The 18,679-nt window shown below is 30.7% G+C and overlaps 1 protein-coding gene across 1 annotated transcript in view; it reads left to right on the top strand.

Annotated features, from left to right (window-relative positions):
• Smp_024070 (putative 4.1 G protein) overlaps positions 1 to 18,679 on the top strand; it is a gene marked incomplete at its 3' end in the record, with an annotated part of 44,495 nt that overhangs the window by 5,958 nt on the left and 19,858 nt on the right. Inside the window, exons 2-3 of the mRNA XM_018789651.1 lie at positions 858 to 1,019; positions 10,417 to 10,521. Of these exons, the coding sequence (XP_018655073.1) occupies positions 930 to 1,019; positions 10,417 to 10,521 (195 nt within the window). The 5' untranslated portion in view covers positions 858 to 929. The remainder of the gene's footprint in view (positions 1 to 857; positions 1,020 to 10,416; positions 10,522 to 18,679) is intronic.

The following is an 18,679-nucleotide window of genomic DNA, read 5'->3' on the forward strand; positions in this document are numbered from 1 at the left end:
GGTCGTGGAGCTTTCAACACGAAGTTTGTGCTGATGATGTCGTTCAGAAGGACAATGAAAGCTCCACGACCAAACCATCCAGCTCAGAGAACAAACCTACATCAAAATTATTTATAATAATATAATGTAGAAGATTGAATGCATTGTTTTAATAGTTGAATCCGTATACAAATAATAAGAGTTAATCAAACATAAAATAAAATTCCTGAAATATATAAATTTATTCAATAAATAATGAATTCAAATTTTGTACCACAGTAATTTTATGGTAAATCATACGATGAAAATCATTCATTCTACAAAGATATGCTTTGTATGATAATATTGTGTTCCGATTTATAAATATTGTTCATAACTATCGAAGTGAATACTATTTATTATACATACAGGTAATAAAATTCATTGGTAAGTAAACTTTGAACTTGCCGCATTTATCTCAGATACTGCAAGCTTTCAAAAGTGATTTGATAAGTTTAATTAAAAGTTCAATATCTTAAGTTAAATTTAAGGAATGATTAAAAAATGTTTTAATCCTTATCATCAAAATTTATTGACATTATGTTTTTCATCTTTAATCTTGAACGAAAAATCATTTCCTTTTAATTTAAATTATTTATTTTCAAAATGATGTATAATATTATATTACTTGGGCTGATGTTTCTGTGATTGAAAAAAAATGTAGACTCTTAAAATACTTACGTTTGAACATATCTGTATTGAAGTTTTAGTTTTTACTTTAACTAGGGATCAATGTAGTGAAAATGTTTCTATGAACAACAAAAAGATGAAATTATTCATCCTTATAATTTATATATCGTTAATAAGCTTTGATCTGATGATATTATTTATTTTTATAGATTTATCTGACGCGTATGTTTACTTAATCAGTGTCCTACAATTCAAAGTTGGAATAGTGAATATACATAAATATGGATGGTCAGTGCATAGGCAAAGGATTACGTATGATACAAGTTCATGTTCTTCACTTGGATGACACTATCCATACTTTTCAAATTTCGGTAAGTAAATATACGATATGATGTTTTAGTTTTTATGTGTGAAAAAAAGTTTTTTTAATAACAGTTATAATTAAACAAAGAAAGGGTTTTTTAGCTTATGAATACATTAGGAAAAATTGTTGATAACTTCATTCCTAATCTTGTATTATATACTATTTAAACTTGTTTATCATAATTATCTTCAATTACACTGGGTTTGGATGAAAACTGACTTATTTTTGTTAGCTAATTAATGAGATTTTTATTTCTAGGTTGGATTAAGTGATATATTACGTAGAAGGCTTGACAGTTAAATGTATTTCGAAACTGTTTGATGACTGATTTGATCTTTTACGATAGACCACTGAGCCGGGACTGGTAGTTCCTGGGTTCGAATCTCACGAGGCTAGGTAGTGGATGCGCACTGCTGAGGAGTCCCGCAATAGGACGAAACGGCCGTCAAGTGCTTCCAAGTTTTCCTTGGTGGTCTACCTTCAATTGACTCACGCTTTCAACTATAAGTTTTTATTGTTCAATTTCATAAGTATAATTGATAGTTATTTTTTAAAATATTATTTATGTCTGAATGATGATTGCTAGCATTTTATAATTTTTTTTATTGCTACTTAGTTTGTTATCAGTGTGTTTCAATAAATAATGTAATCGATTTTATCAGGTGAAACTAGTAATCATGTTAAAGATATTCTATGAGTGGTAACAGGCGTAAGAAAGTAAATAAGTATAGATGGTCTTTTATCACAGTAAAGGAAACGAGATAGCACACGAAACGTAATAGAGCATACTACTAGTCAAAAATGTTTTAGGTATCGCACAAAATAACAGCAAAAAACGTGACTTAGTTTTTGCTTTATCAAAAGAAACAACATGCTTGTTGAAAACTATTTGTTAAGCATTGGCTGAATAACATGAACATATATTTCTGCGAAACAGGTGTCTCTAAGGATGTTGAAATTTTCACTCTTTCACTACTCTTACTGTAACGCTTAGTATTCAATGCAGTTATTGTGAACTTATTCATCTGTTACTTATACATAAATAAATATCTAAATAAAACTGTCGGTGTATAAACTGTATCTTTAGTGACCCCGTATTTAAAGCTTCATAAATGTATTTAAACAAAACAAATTCCATAAACATTTAGATATTTGGCGGAAAGAATTTATGATTTAGTTCACTTAAATGCCTACAACATTAAGCGAGTTGTTTATTATCGAAATTATTCTATACAAATGTGATTGCGGATTTTTCAATAAATGACATTGTCTAACCGAGGAATTTTATCCTTTGATGTCTTTTAAGTGTTAATAAAATATTTCCTTCCATGAACGTGCAATATATTTCTTTTAAAACTAGTTCACTAATTTAGCATACAAACTCCAATAAATATACTAGTAAATACTTCTGCCTAATAAAATGCTTTTATGTATTTTGTTATTTTTTATTCTAGAAATTACTTGTATTCACTTTAGATTTCGAACAATAATCTCCGGATTAAGGGGTGTTTTGTTACATACTCGAGTTAAACAATTAAATTTCCTGGAAAAAAATATTTTTCAGAGTAAACTGTAACTCTGCAAGCATTGTAACGTCAATCATTCATCTTTTATAGACAACCATGTCTTTCTAATTTGAAACTCATCTTTAAACAATATAGTCAAGAGGAATAAGGCAACCTACTGACGTTCTCAGTTACAATAAAAAATAATCTTAAATTGTTTGATTTTTCAAATACATACGAAATTATAAAATAGACAGTGAATGTTGCGTGACTGTGCAAACAAAAATATCATGTTTTATGTAGCTAGTTTGTCCCAAACTGCAAAGAATATAAAGATGGGGATAAATTTTTATCGAAACTAACAAGAATAATTTTTACTATCTGAGTAAATAAATAATTAGCCACTACAATATTCAAGTTGTTTTGAGATATTTAACTCGTTCACAAGTATATTAAATATTTGAAATAAGTTTTGGCATCCTAGAAAGTGGTCGTTGAAGTTCTATGATGACAAAATTTGTTCACACTGTTCTCGATAAACGGTGACTTGAAAAAAATAATATCTGAGCTCATTGATTATCAGGAAAAGTTAACCTAAAACACTACGAAATAGCTTTTACAGAATTTAATGTTAGGTTTATGGGTTAAATTTGTTTAAAACAAATTCTTCACTCTATTAGTTAATAGGATCGTTAATAAACTTCAAACTTTAGTAGTTCTGTATGGAACAGCATAGTTATTTCAAAATTGTGAGATTTCGTGGTTGTTGTTCAAGATTGTATGTTTCCATACTTTTCAAGTGTAGGAAACTTCAATTTGCAAAGTACTAAATATATAACCATAAAAGGTTTTGCTGTACGTTTTAGGTAACGTGAATTAACATTCGTTTACATAATATGTAATTAACTTTGTAAATTTATAAAGTATTACTTACAGTTAGAAAACCGACAGGCACAATTAGGTTAGACTGTATGCATCATATCAATTAGAGTGTCCGTTGACTGTTAATAAGGATGATTTATTCCGGTGATTCCATGATTTATTAGTCACGTACCTTTTATTAACCAGCCAGATTAAACAAAAAGAGAAATTTGGAACAGAGTCCTGGTTTTCATCAAATAATTAATTTTTGGCAAATTAGTGAACAACTCACAAAGTAATTTAAGCCTGTAAAGTTCCGAGTATTTAGTTTTGGTATTTATCTCTAGAAGGAAGAAGGTTTTTCATGGAGATTAGGGATTCTCCTAAATGATATACTCTCGGACGGAAGTTTCCTGAATATCCTTTTTGGAAAATGATGACATCCGGCAAGAATCTACTTGTATAGTTATAACAGTTTGAAAGATATGTTCATATGTGCAAGCGCGAAAACTTATTATATTCAAATATATACGCCAGTATATCACATATTTATTAAACATAAGCGGTTGCGATCATTTAAAATTTACGTGGACTCAATATATGGTGTTCCCTTCCATGGGTATATCAGAATGCACATAGCCTCTGACTGAACCTCTTAGTACGTCTTTTCTAAGGTAGGCTCTATTTTAGCAAGCGAATTTATAATTTCTTAATTTATATGAAAAAAAATGACTATCAAAGTAATCCTCATCATCATTTTCTTCCTTAGTGTGTCAGGTACTTTTATGTCCTTATCGGTTGATTAAAAGAGTAACATTCGTAGAAAACTATGGCTTTTACTTAATTTATCTCTTGGCTGAAAAAAAATATTTCTTCAAAATGAATAGTTAATCTAATTATAGGTCAAATTCGCCTGAAAACAATCGTACTCTTCCTACTTTTATGTCACTCTTCTCTCTTTCACATAAGTACACTCCTTCTGGGAATTCGAATGAACTTCGAAAAAAGTTATTCAGTGCACATTACGACATCTTAAATTGAGAGGAAACGTTATCAAAGTTGAAACGTTACTTTTATCCTGTTACCTGAAAAGATTGATGAATTGTGAAAAAGCTATCTGGCTATCATCATAATTTTTTTAGTTAATGGTAAAACAATATTTCAGATAACTGTAACTAACTGTCACTGTCTTTGATTGTATTCCTTTTTGTTCTATATTATCATCGTTATGAAAAAACTGATCACGCATACATACATAAACTTATAAGGAGAGACTTTCGAAAGCTGACATACCAAAAAGCATTTCATTTGTTACTGTCACATAAATATGTACAGATACACACATAAAGATGAATTTATCCTAAAAATACGAAAAAAAATCGTTTTTAAGGTTTATCGGGTAAAGAATGTCATGTGATAATAAAAAAGACCGTTTTCGATATTTAATCTCCATCCTTCGGATATCAGTCATCTTTTACTGACTGATGCTTACGTGTTAGTTTTTGTATTACAAAATTTTTTGATCTAAAGGCAAATATAACTTTTCTGATTGGAAAACTAACTATATCTGACAACAATCATAATTAAATATTTATTTTCAGCAAGGTTATATTCATATCTACCAGTTTAAATTGAAGGTAGACTGTAATAACTAACTAAATATAGAAATGTGCTCAAATATATTGTTCCTGGCTGGTTTAAAGGTATCATATTCATAAAGAAATTACCAACTCTGAATGCCGATAATTTACAGAGTTTTACGTAAACTGTTCTGGGACGGAATCGGTGTTTAATACTTCTTTGTCAGGATGCTTTAAATTTCGGTTTACTTTCATTTTATTTGATTCGAAAAGTATGAAATGGGTTGAGATTCCTAAAATATAAGGAACATATTACCTTTGAGATATTCTGGCTGAAAATGATATCTCAGTGAATAATATTTTATATTTTGATTGATAGAAAACATCTTTCATATTTACAATTGATTGACCACTGGGTGGTGATCAATGTCATGTGTGTCAGGTCCTTCTCATTGAAGATCGAATTCCATCGATCAAGTTGCAATGTGGCCACCAACCTAGATTACTCGACATTGCGTGCACTATGTTGAGATAAGATGGTGGTTGGACGTATTCAACAGGAAAACTGTTGACTACCTCCAACCACCATCTTATCTCAATATCTGTCATATTTCTGGCTAAATAGAAGTTTTCGTTTATTAAGTGATAGTCATAGATTGAGTTTTGAAAAACAGACTGGAAATTAAGATAAAAGCCCATGAAATTTCAACCACAAGATCAGTGATCTGTTACAAAGAAGCGGATGCTTTCCATTTAATTGAAGATACATTTTTAACGATATATATGCGTAAATGATATGACTGATCATTCCAAATTAATCTGCTTTTAACAGCCAAAATGATCTGATATTTAGATTATTACAAAGAATTATAGATATCTCGCAGTTAACTTCAGCAATCAATATCCCTGAAATACCTTAAAGAGGATTTTTTCTGTGGATGTACTGTAAGACGTCCAGCTATTTTGTTGACGGATGATATCTCATTGCCTCTCTAATTTTCACTATTTATTGTGTTCAATGGAAAGTCAATTCTTATTCCAACAATTTTTGTTTATAGATTTCCGTACACATGAGTTAGTTACCACGACATGAAGGAAAATAATTAATTTTGATAATTGTGTTCTAATTTCACAGGTCGGTGAATGACCTACATACTCAGACAATACAATCTTTTGTATCCAAAGTAATATTTATTCATGTATATATTTCTATCAAACTCAATATCAGTAAGCCATCTGTTAAACTAATTAGCTCATTTAGCTACAAATGTTATTTCAGCTATGAGATTAAGTCACATTACTCAAAGTTTAACTGATTATTGTGATATATCTGTTTCATAAGCATAAAAGCACCATCATTTTAATTCAAAATTAAACCAAGATCAAGGTAAAGTTGAATATTTATGTCTTTATAGTACTTATTTATGAGAATATCGTATCTCAAAATTTGAAAAATTCCCATATTGTGATTTAGAACAACATATATAAGCGAACAATATTGTTTTCGATTAGATCCTCATCAGGCTTTACTCTAATATACAGTAATATTTATATGCATATACGAAATTATTAAACCAATCAAGGCAGTTTATGAGTCAATGATAACAGTGGAATAGATTACATAATCGAAATTAATAATAAGTGAAAAGTACAAATTGATAGTATAATGACAGGTGTACTAGTTGTGATAAGAATAATAAAAGGCTTGAATCAATGTTACATAATAGGAAAATAGGTCAATGATTAGAAAAATATAGACACTGAAATAACATTCATAGAAATTATAAGATTACGTAATAAGAAGTGTTTAGATAATTGGACGGTGAAGCGAATATTAGAAAAATTATAAGTAAGTAATTGACGAGATCGAACCCCATAAGGAAAACTAGTAGGAATACGATAAATAACTTTAAAAGGCTGGTTTCTGTCAACTTCATGACCGCTATCAATCAAGTGTGAAAGAATCGAGCTCCGTATCGACTTGACCATACCTTTTCCTAACCACGAAGGGAGGTGTTCACTAACTCTTTGGTTCAGTTGTCTGGTAGTGCGTCCAATATAGCTTTCTCCACAGGAGCAGCTGAATTTATAGATACACATAGAAGTGGCATAACCAGGCAAATTATCCTTTAGTTGGGGAATCACCATAGATCGTATCGAGTGAGAAAGAAAGAGGTCGGCAGCATTAAACGTTCTCTTAACTGCTTTAGTCAGTCTATCCCGTAGTACATCATCAGCTAAATCGCCGTTGAATTGTAGTTTCAGGAAAAGTGGTTTCTTCGCAGCTGTTGATATCTTTATTTTCTTATTTGTTAAATGCAAATGTTTCTTCAGAAATCCTTGTGGATAACCCCTTTCAATCAACATATTATGGATAACCTCTAACTCATTGTTGATTGAATCGACTGAGCAAATCTTCCTAGTTCTATTTGCCAGACATTTGACTAAGTTCCTTTTATAGTAGAGAGGTACGAAGCTTAAGAAGTGTGTGTACTGGCTAGATTAAGAACTTTCCCTAAACACACTTCTACTGATAGAACCGTTTGCTTTTTTGTTTAACAAAACGTCAAGGAAATTTAATTTATTATCTATTTCCTCTTCACATGTGAATTTAATAGCTTGGTGTTTGTTGTTAAACAGTTCTAGCAGTTCGACTTTGCCAATGTCCTAATCCACGATAATAAAAGTGTCATCAACGTACTGACAATAGAAGTCAAGCTTATTGATAACATCTTTGAGGGGTCTATTCTCTAGTTTCGCAAGAAAAAAGTACGCTAGGATAGGACCTAGAGGTGAACCCATCGCTATACCATCAATTTGTCTATAATATGTATTATTAAAGACAAAATGAACATTCATTGTACATTTCAAAAGTAATTCTTTAAGACTGACCTCGGGAATTCCGACATTGATTTGTTTTTCATGTAATTGTTGACACACAAAATCAATGGTCTCAGTTAGTGGAACGTTGGTGAACAGGGAAGCAACATCTAGAGATATCATCCGTTTCCCACTTAAGTTCATATGTTCAACCTTCGAAATGAAATCAAAAACGTCTTCCACGCTTCTGTTGACGACTAGTTTGTGTAAGGGTTCCAGGATTTGAACTAGCCACTTTGCAGTTTTATGGTAGTTTCATGTTGTTCTAAATATCGTATTTATTGAGCTTAATGTGAATTTTGTTGGATATTTCGTAGCGAGTGCACCTTTTTCCAGTTTAAGCATTTTCCTATTCATAATAATCCTCAAGTTTTCTGATTGTTATCGATAAACTGATTATATCGAGGACTAAACTAGTCTTATTATTGACAACAAGTATGAAGATATATCTCATCTTTCTTCGTTGCCATTAGTTCATGAGTAACTGTATGCAAAACATTTCACAACAAAATATATTTGAATTTTAATCTTTGTCCAAAAATGAAGTCAATAACTTACATTTTATACTCATTAGTATTATGGTTTTTATAGTATTACTACTAAAGTAGCTAACTTTTTATCATGATAAAGGAATAGAAAAAATTAAGAAATAGCAGCAAAAGTAAACGACACTTTTTTTGTCTACTTAAGTTGGAAGATTTTCCACTGTCATTGACTGAATCGTTAATTTTCCTACAGCTTAGTTAAAAAATTATGTTTAAATGCATTAGATGCTTTTGGAATAAATTTGACTAACTAGTGTTTTATTTTCTGTAATTGAAAAATCACTTCATATTTTGACTTTGACTTCATTGTTCTAGTTCAATAGTTACCATGTTGAAAGCTTCTCTTTATTTTTTAAATGCATTAACTTTATTGTTAACTATTGTTCTCTTTGGAACCGCGAGAAAATACTTCGTAAATCAAATGCTGCTCAGCCTCTTTATGGTTTATATAAATAAATACCGATCGATGTCGAATGATGAAATGTGAACATTATGTTTATATCTATGGAAACGTTTTGATTTTGTACCACCTGCTGTGAAGCATAATCACAATACAAATCGCTGGTTTTAGTTTTTGTGGGACGTTTTGCCTACTTTATAAAATGGATATGATATTTTATTTTGACTAGTAACCTCACTTTCTGGTGAATTCATGAACTAAGTTTACTTTAATATGTCTATTGATCAACTTTTCACCTGATTATTAAGCGATCAAACTATCACAACGGGAATTTCGCACTTTTTATCTTCATGATATCCGAATTTTCTCAGTTATAATTAATTTTATAACTATCTGAATATATAGAAGAAGAGGAAATGAAAAAGGTGCTATTCTAGATGGAATGATATATTTCTAAGCAGCAACTTGCCAGACGGTATCCTAATATTTTGCTATTTATTTCATAGTATTCAAGCAACCATCTTCAAACTTCTAAGATTTTCTGTATGTATGCGGACACTAGATTTTAATTCACTTGCTTAATCTCCTTAGCAAAAATTCTGGGATGACTGTTCGTCTGGCAAAACTTATTACAACCATTCTCCGTAGCTTAATTGAACTAATTCGTATTCAATGGAATCGTGTCTATGTCAATATACATTGTGAATGGTAATTACCAATGCTTCGTTGTTCTGCGTCAACTCAGGTTTCCCATAAAGTGTTTACATTTGATATTCTTTAATTTTGCTGAATAAAGTGGTACTGTATTAGTGTATGCTTCTTTAGGTTAATAGGATTTTTTTGAATAATTCAACGAATAACTTTCCGATTGGATTAGTGAACTTTTTGTATGATACTGATTTTTTGTGAGAAAACCCATGAGCATTAAACTAGGAGCATTTATATTCCCTTTTATGTAGAGAAAAAAAAATGATAGTAACAAACACTAAATTAAATTAGCGTCAAGTCACTTGTTGTTGAACATATTAGCTATTTCGTTGGCAAAATGTTTACTTTACTAAAAGCTTGAGTATATTCAATAAAATTTTACTCGTCTTATTTTTTCAGGGTGTAATTATGCGAATAATTATCTGTTTCTCATACTGAGTAAAAGTTTTAATCTCATTCCAACTGAAATCACTGAGCCAAAAGAAAAGGACAATTAATCACATACAAATGAAATGCATGTTTACTACTAATCAATAAAAAAATCTTAGCTACTTAATTAACTATTTAAGCAAAAATTCTTTTTATTCAATTGATTTTTCCATTCCTCGTTATTTAGTTACTTGTTACTTCTTCCAATACCATCTTAAGTTTTGGAGACATATGCATTACTTTTCCACATTATTCCTTTATAAAGTTTATCTTGAGTGTTTCAACTAAATAAAATTGTATCCAATATTGTGAATTGCCTGAAGTTATTATTATTTTTTTCTAGAAAATTTTGTTATTTACATTGAATGTTTAGCATTAACAAGGATGAACGTATTTTCTACATTAATTAACTGATGATTGTTGTTACTTGTTGCGTTATTTTATCAATTGTATGATCATCATCATAAATCATTTACCTAATTTTTTTATCCTTTAGGGTCATTCATTAGGGGAAGAATTATTCGCAACAGTTGTCGATCGATTTAGACTACTTGAAGCTGATTACTTTGACCTGGAATATGTAAACGATGAAGGACTAAGAGTAAGTGTTTAGCGTTTCTTTTTGCCTAGCTATTTTTGTTCGTCATATTTTCCATATACACATATATTGGTAAAAGCTTGAAATATTTTCTGCTCTAATGAAAATTGTGTCTTAAATTCCATTCAATATAGTTATTAGATTAATGAAAAGGGACAATACAGAAAAGTTACAGAATCATTTCATTCGTTCTTTCTTTATTATTTTGGATTTAATCGTTTTCTTTGTGTTTTAATTAAGAAAAATATTACAACTTACTATTTTGTTAAGTGACTCTATGACATCACGGAAAAACTAATTACAAATTCATGTGTGACGTACTGTAACCAACCTCAATGTTTTCAGTTTTCAGTAAATCAACTATTTGTTATTTTCATAGATCTGTGATAAATCTGTGAAATCGATGTTTTTGACATGAGTAGACGGAATCAACTATGAAACCATTAAATTATCTTAGTAAGGAAATAACTTTGACAAAAACATTGTTGCCATTATTTTCTTTCGTTTATTGCCTTTCTTGAAGTAAGATGTGTCTGTTGGTGCTATATGTAGCCACATAATAAAACATTATGTATTTGTATAAGTGTTATAGATTTTACAAAGTATGCGATAATGCGACGAAAATAACAAAAATTCATATTTCCGTAGTTGAATGCATGAGTAGATCTAAGTTAGACATTAACATCATTGGATTCCAGCTCAGGGTTCGCGCGTGAGACCTAAGGTCTTGGGTTCGAATCCTGGGTGTGAGATCGTGGCTGCGCACTGCTATGGAGTCTCATATTAGGTCAAATCGGCCATCCAGGTTTCAACGGTGGTCTACCTTAGGTCGACTCATCGATTTAACCACTTAAACTACTACAATCTCCATGACCCCCCATACTCCTAAACATTCAAATTGCCTTATTAAGTCATTCAACCCTAACTTTTAGAAGCGATTAAAAATTTTGAATACTGTAAGTCCTTAACTACGTTTATTATCAGAAACCTAATTATAGGATGGGAACTGATCAGGTATGTTGACTCATAATCTATTATAGTCAGTCATCATAATTATTGAATATTATCAATTTAGTTCCCAAACATGCTTACTTACTGATCACCTGAAAATAAAATTTTAAAAAATTGCTCCATTGGAAGGTTACTATTACCCAAGGATGGGTTAATTAATTTTTGCATTACGTCTGATCATGCATAATATAAACTGATTCAGATTTATGATGAAAGGTTCAATTTATTAAACTTTATTTCAGAGATCTTTAGAAATTTTATCATTTCGTGAAATGTTTTCTCGAAATTAAGTAACATTAATAAGGATTTTAGCATAAATTTGTTTACTGCCGAGAAATTTTAAACAAATGATTAATTACCTGGTTCTTTAAAAACGAAATGTCATATATTTCCTAGTAACTCTAAATAATGACAAATATCAATCACACCTTGTTCAACGAAATGAATTTACCATTTGCACATTTAAATTAATTTTCCTTAAGATCTAGAATGTACCGTGGTCACCAAATGTATAGTTTGAACTTTCAATTTTGATAAATTGCCAAGAGTTATCTTGAATTCGTTGAGTTTGTCAATATCTTGAAGGATGACTGTATTAAGCTGTTGTATTATTGTTTGTCCAGTTTTCCAAGGCTTCTTTAGCTTCGGTTTTATCTCGGCAACTACCAGGTGGTGATCTGAAACAATGTCAGCTCCTCTGTTTGTTTTCACGTCTTCCATTGACCTTCTGACTTACTTAGTGATGCAAATCTGACCGATCATTGGCAGTTTCTTTAACATTTGTTGTGAAATCTCTTGAATCTACTTTTAATCATGTTAAGTCTTGAAACAGTGATGTTTGTTATTAAAATGACGTCATCCTATAAGCATTCACATTCTTACGAGACTTAAATAAGTTGTCATTAAATTTATATACTACTACTATTTCTTCTAATTTATCAATTTTGAGAATTGATTCAGTCTTTTGTTGAATATACAATTTTAATGGCAACATAATAACTTGGAGATATGTGCATCATATGTTTTAACAGTTGAAAAATCTTGATTTTATCACGTCATTAAATGTCTTTGTTCCCATATCCTCTAACTATAACATTGCATACATTAAGTTTATAGTGATGTTTCCACAGTTCATGTGTTTAGTAAACATTTGTATACTTTTTTATGATTAAGAATAAAATGTATTGATAATAAGATGCCTTGGTAAATTTAAAAGGTTTTACATTCCCATACTTTTATCTTACCAGTTGAAAGTAATATCACTAGAAATGGTCCAGATTTTCATCGTTATTATTATATAAGACTAGTCAAGTTTATAGTCTATCGAGTTTTCATGGTGAGTATGACAATGAGTGAACTAAGATGGTGGTTGGAGGTAGTCAGCAGGAAATCCTGGACCTGGGTTCGTTCTGCCTGGCACTAGTCTAGTAATCTAGTATGGAGCTCCTCAGCAGTGCTTATCCACAATGTCAGGAGTTGAACCAATGACCTCCCATCTCACGAGTTAGCGCCTTACCTCCAGACCATGGAGCTTAAATCCAGTTGTGTAGAATTATAACTACAATCACTCCACATTCCATTGACTTAGGTAGGTATCTTTACACAAGACACGTCTAACTCCAGTAGTCACGGCTTCTCACGTAGTAGGAAGAAACGGCTGTTCAGGGCTTCCAGGTTTTCAGTGATATTTTGACCTAAAGTGGTTTGTTATTTCAGCGAAATTCAGCAATCTCTACAATCCTATACTAATGTTCATTTCAGTTCATCTGTTAAGTTCTGAATATTTCTTAGATGGATAATACCAGTCGGAATGGCATGACTGATATGAGGAATATAATACTCACATAATATTACTCATTTCAACCACTCAGATATCTTGAAAAACTTCAAAACTTCCTAATAAATCATACTGTACTTAAAAAACAACTGTACACATGTAAGTAAACATAAAGTTTTGATTAAACCGAAGAACTGATTTTCACCAAATTTCGTACATGTATTATTGATTTTCTGTCTCTTTACCCTTAAATCAAACCTTTGTTCATTATTGTAGGTTTAAGCGTTGGCAGATCTCATTTCCCTCTCTTACTTTAAAACAATATTTTGTGTGAACAAATGTTTGTTCGTCATAGCAAAATGTGATGAATAGTTTTTAGTGAACCTTCCTTCCATGTTTTTCTATATATTTTCTTTATCATTCTATCTAATGGTATAGAGCATCGAACAAAACACATATCACGTTTTATTTAAACCATTAAAGTCTAAAGTTTTCTGAATTAAATCTGTGCAATTAGGCAGTTACATTTGCCATAATAGCCAAGGCAAACGAACGGTAATTCAAATAAAAAGTAGCTTAAATATGAGACAAACTGCACAAACCCCTTTTAGTAATAAATGAAACCGAGCACTTTTCTTTCTCACTCTTTGATGAAACACTGAAATAAGAAACAGAGTATTGAAGCTATATAAGAAGGAAGATTTAAGATTTATTCCAGGCGGATTGGTATATGAATACATGCAAATTGTTTATGGTGCCAATTGTATTATTCAGTTACAGATTTATGGTGACACAATTAGAGAATTATCTCAGTTTTCTAGATTATCCTTACAGCTTGACTAACATGAATCATCTTACATATTTTTGCTTCGAAAAATATTTTGAACTAAGAAGATTTTCAATAATCATTTTAACCGTTTCAACTGATGTCCTTAACTATAAACTTCAGAATTTCGAGTCTTGTATACTATCACTTGATGACTCTTCTCAAAGTTATCTAACTGACTACTAAAGTTAAATTATGATAAAAAATACCTTTAGAACGATGGTTACCATCTGATTAGTGCCTTACATTTTTCCAAAACTTGTCAAAAATTGTTCAACACGCTATTGTCAAATATTTTATCTATTCATAAATTGATATGATAAGGGCTGTAAAAAAGTGGGTAAATATAAATTTTGTTGCGATATACATATATTTTTCGTCATTTCGAGCATGAAATAAGACCATTTAGACTTGAAATATGTAAATGCAATCATTATTACACTAAAGGGATACGAAGTGTAATTGTAATTAAGCAGTATGGTAAGTCGAATTATCAGCTATTTCTATAATCTTAAATCATGCTCTTTCTAAAAACACAGGATGTTGAGGTTGAATTTCTTACAAAGATAATATAAACCAAAAGATTTTTAACTTAATGACATTGTAATGCTAAAGTGTATTATTCTATTCAGAAATAGTATTATTAATCGTCACTTCATTCGAATTTTATGCAAATATCCCATTTCCTTCAGGGCACGATTCATGTTTTCTTTTCTTTAATAAAAAAATAAATATATGAACGGAAACTTCCAGCATAAAAATTCTAGTTTAGACCACATGACTAAATATTTCGCAATGTTATGTATATATATGGATTATTGCTAATTTGGTTATTTATTCTCTGAAGAAGTGGCTTACACTGAGTCACGAAACGTCAGAAAATCTAATTTTTCTACAAATATATTAATTTATTTATAATATATATATATATATATATATATATATATATATATATATATATGTTCGATAGAGATGTTTCTTCTAATAGTTCCGTTTATCTAAGCTGAAACCTTATTACTTATTTTACCGATCCCAGATATTTATATCATATGAAGTTTTTAGTGGCCCTCGAATATCTGACTCCAGGAAGACCGTACAGATTATTGTTATGGAAATCATATGTCACCATTCCTCATATATAATCGCCGACTTAAATCGAGTTAGCGAATAAGGAAATTAAAGAATTCAAATACTAGAATGGAGTTTTGAATAAATATATTTTGTACACTCATTGATTTGGACAAACACTAAAAGGAGGACGAAGCGAAGGAAGCGAAGTGAAGCGAAATGACGTGCAGTGGAGGAGGCATGTGAGCCAACCCGATTTAAACAAGCCTGAATATATATTTATAGTCAGACAAAATATGTTACAGACATGTAATAAGATAAGAAATGCACACACATATGCTCATATAAAAACAGTCAAGGTTGATAAGTGGATTATTGGGAAGGGTCAAAATGTGGTTTAGGAAGAATGGATAAGTTGGCCTGTTCGGAAGCTAGAATAAGCTGTGTGTGCTTAACACAGTAAACGACATTACAAGTTTAACATTTCATGAAATTAATCTACCTCATATTTATTTCGCATTTCATTTAAAATGAATGTTGTTTATTATGTTTGTGATCATATAAAATATTCGATTATTTTAAGGCCTATCAACTGTAACAAAGATATACCACAATCCATCGGTAAATTGCGGACCTGTTTCTTAATTTAACTTAAGACATAAACTATTATTGATCATCAAAATTATGATTATTTCCATGGAAATGGCTCCCGGGTTGAATTTCAATGCTGTGTAGTTTTAAAAACTGACGATCATCGAAACATAATTTTGCATCGAATGTTTATGATGATCACTCGTGGTCCAATAATTAGAAAACCAGTCATTCAATTCTTAGTACATCACTATTGACATTCATTTTCAGTGTTCACTGAGTGGCTGTCGATGTGGAATTTTCCCAATCCAGATCATTGATCGAATCCTACTAATCAGTCGTAATATGGGTAGCAATCTCAATAGTTCAACATCATGTCTGCTAGATTAAGAGTCAAGCAATCAGAAGGAAACAAGTGACCTAGATTTCATGCACGCTAACATTGCACTAAGTAATCTTCAATTCCATGAGTCAAATCAATCCCCTCAGTTTTACAGAAATGTCTTACATGATTAGTAGAATTCGATCAACAATAAGGACTATACAATAATCACCTTGGTGATTCAGTGGTCAGTAAGTTTAGATATCTCATTTCTGCATAAGTTCATCAACTGTCGGGATATCTAAGTGATAACATCGTTGATTGGAATATTCTTTGACGCATTTAGGAATCCCTTAAGCTTTTGTGGGCGTACCTATTCGAACACAAATACTGAAATAGAAGGGCATTAAAATAAATATGCACCACACAAATAAGAAGACGAAATTATAAATAGATATAGAAAGGATGGTGAGTATAGGCAAATAAATAAATAAACGAAAATAAATGAACCAGAGTAGTATATAAAGATGGGAAGCCTTTCAGTTAAAAAAAACAGGTGCCAGCGAGTACAAAACCTAGATTTTGAGCTTCCTGGCGATTGTTTATAACCACTTCAAATCTAAACTTACTTTTTACTCATCATATAATCATTGCTAACATTTCTAAAATCTTATGTTCATTTGTGTTTGAATTTCATGTCAGTTTGTTGAGTGAAGGGAACTGAGTTTTAGTTTATATTGTTGTCTTTCAAGCAAACGATGATATAAACAGCGTTACATACAGCTTGGCAACCCACTAGGAATATTGTTACTCTATACTATCGACCAATGAATGTTTTTTACTAAAATTAAGAAAGAGCATTAAAACTATGCATTTGTATTAAAAATTGGAATAACTTTGACGCTTTAATATACGAAAACAAGATCAAGACATAATTATACTTGTATATTACATCAATCCAATACTCTGAACTGAAAATTTGAGGAATTCAATATGAATTATCAATAGTGGTTACGAGCCAAGTTTATCGAAGTGACAAAAAATAACCCTACATAACTTCTATATAAAATTACTGCATTCACACAATTTTTAGAACAACTCTATCATAACTATATAGTGGCTTAGTTTTAAATTATTAATAATGAAGATAGATGGCAGGCATTTAATTACTAACGTTTATTAAATTCCAATAAATTGAAAACTTTAGTTTTGCCAAACAAAATTATTATAAACTAACCAAATAAATTTTTCCTCAAAAAAATGAACAAATTTCGATTTCCTTTCACATTTACCCCCCCCCCCGAAAAAAATCATAATTTGTTTTATTTAAAATAAATTTTTTCTACCAATGAAGAAAATATTCTTATCCGTATAAGGCGTATCATAGATGCTTACAAACATACAAGAAAATAATATAACTGTCATTGTGGGATATTAAAATTTTAAAAAAGCGATTTGAAAGTGAATTCATGAGAATAAAATTAAAAGATGAAAATTATCCCGTCAATTATATTTTACGGAATTAGAAATTTTTCAATATGATGGGTAATATTCAAGATATAGTCTCAATGATCATGATAGTGACCAATATTTAAATAGTTGTCTGTATTAGTCTTCTTGTCATAGGAAAACACCCAATAATATGACTTTTTTTCGCTATTCTGTGTATATATTTATGCATTGTATGGAGATAGACAAGTGTGCAGATTTTGCTTTTGGCACATACCTGTAAACTTAATAGAATTGACGTAAAAATATTAAATTAACAAAGTTTCATTTCCTCATTATTTGAATCTTTACATAAAAGTCAAGTCTTGGCAATTATGACTACACCTGAAATTATCTCTTTATTTCCTTAGAAAGCGAAAAGCAACTCTTCAGGAGGTGTTACTTCTAGGACGATTACAATTATCTCTACAACTACTGCTAGAATATAGAGTTTCACAACGAACAGAATATATTTATTATCAGAAGGGGTTTTTTGTGGAGATTTAGTATTTTTCATAGTTGAAAGCGTGAGTCGATTGAAGCTAGACCACAAGCAAAACTTGGTAACTTCAACGTACGAACAAACTATCTAGATCAGTAGCTAAATGGATAACACGGCGTTTGAGGCGTAAGGGACTGGGTTGGAGTCCCGGAGTAGACGTTAACTCTGGGATAATAATAGTAATAATATATTCTGAAAATAATAAATACAGAATTCACTCCACTTTACAGGCATGTTCTGCTTGATATAAATAGTAAGAATTAATGTAGAGAACAAACATGTGCTATAAGATTGTTTTAAGTTTACTAGTTCTAAAATTGTTTCGGTAGTATATTTATGACATGTATTACAGCAGTGCAATGCATCAGCGGGGAACTTTTAATTCTTTATAAGTAGACAAACTGTTGGTATCTTGTTGAACGGTGCATTTAAGGTCATTTTCTGTGCCAGAACGAATTAATTTTAATATTCTACAACTGGAGAAAGTAAAGTAAAATGAAAACAGTCAGTCAGGTCTACTATAAGGGATACAATGGACAACTAGGATGCAGCTGGACGATTTGGACAGATCGGAAG

Source organism: Schistosoma mansoni, chromosome W (genome assembly GCF_000237925.1).
Source record: "Schistosoma mansoni strain Puerto Rico chromosome W, complete genome".
NCBI lineage: Eukaryota > Metazoa > Platyhelminthes > Trematoda > Strigeidida > Schistosomatidae > Schistosoma > Schistosoma mansoni.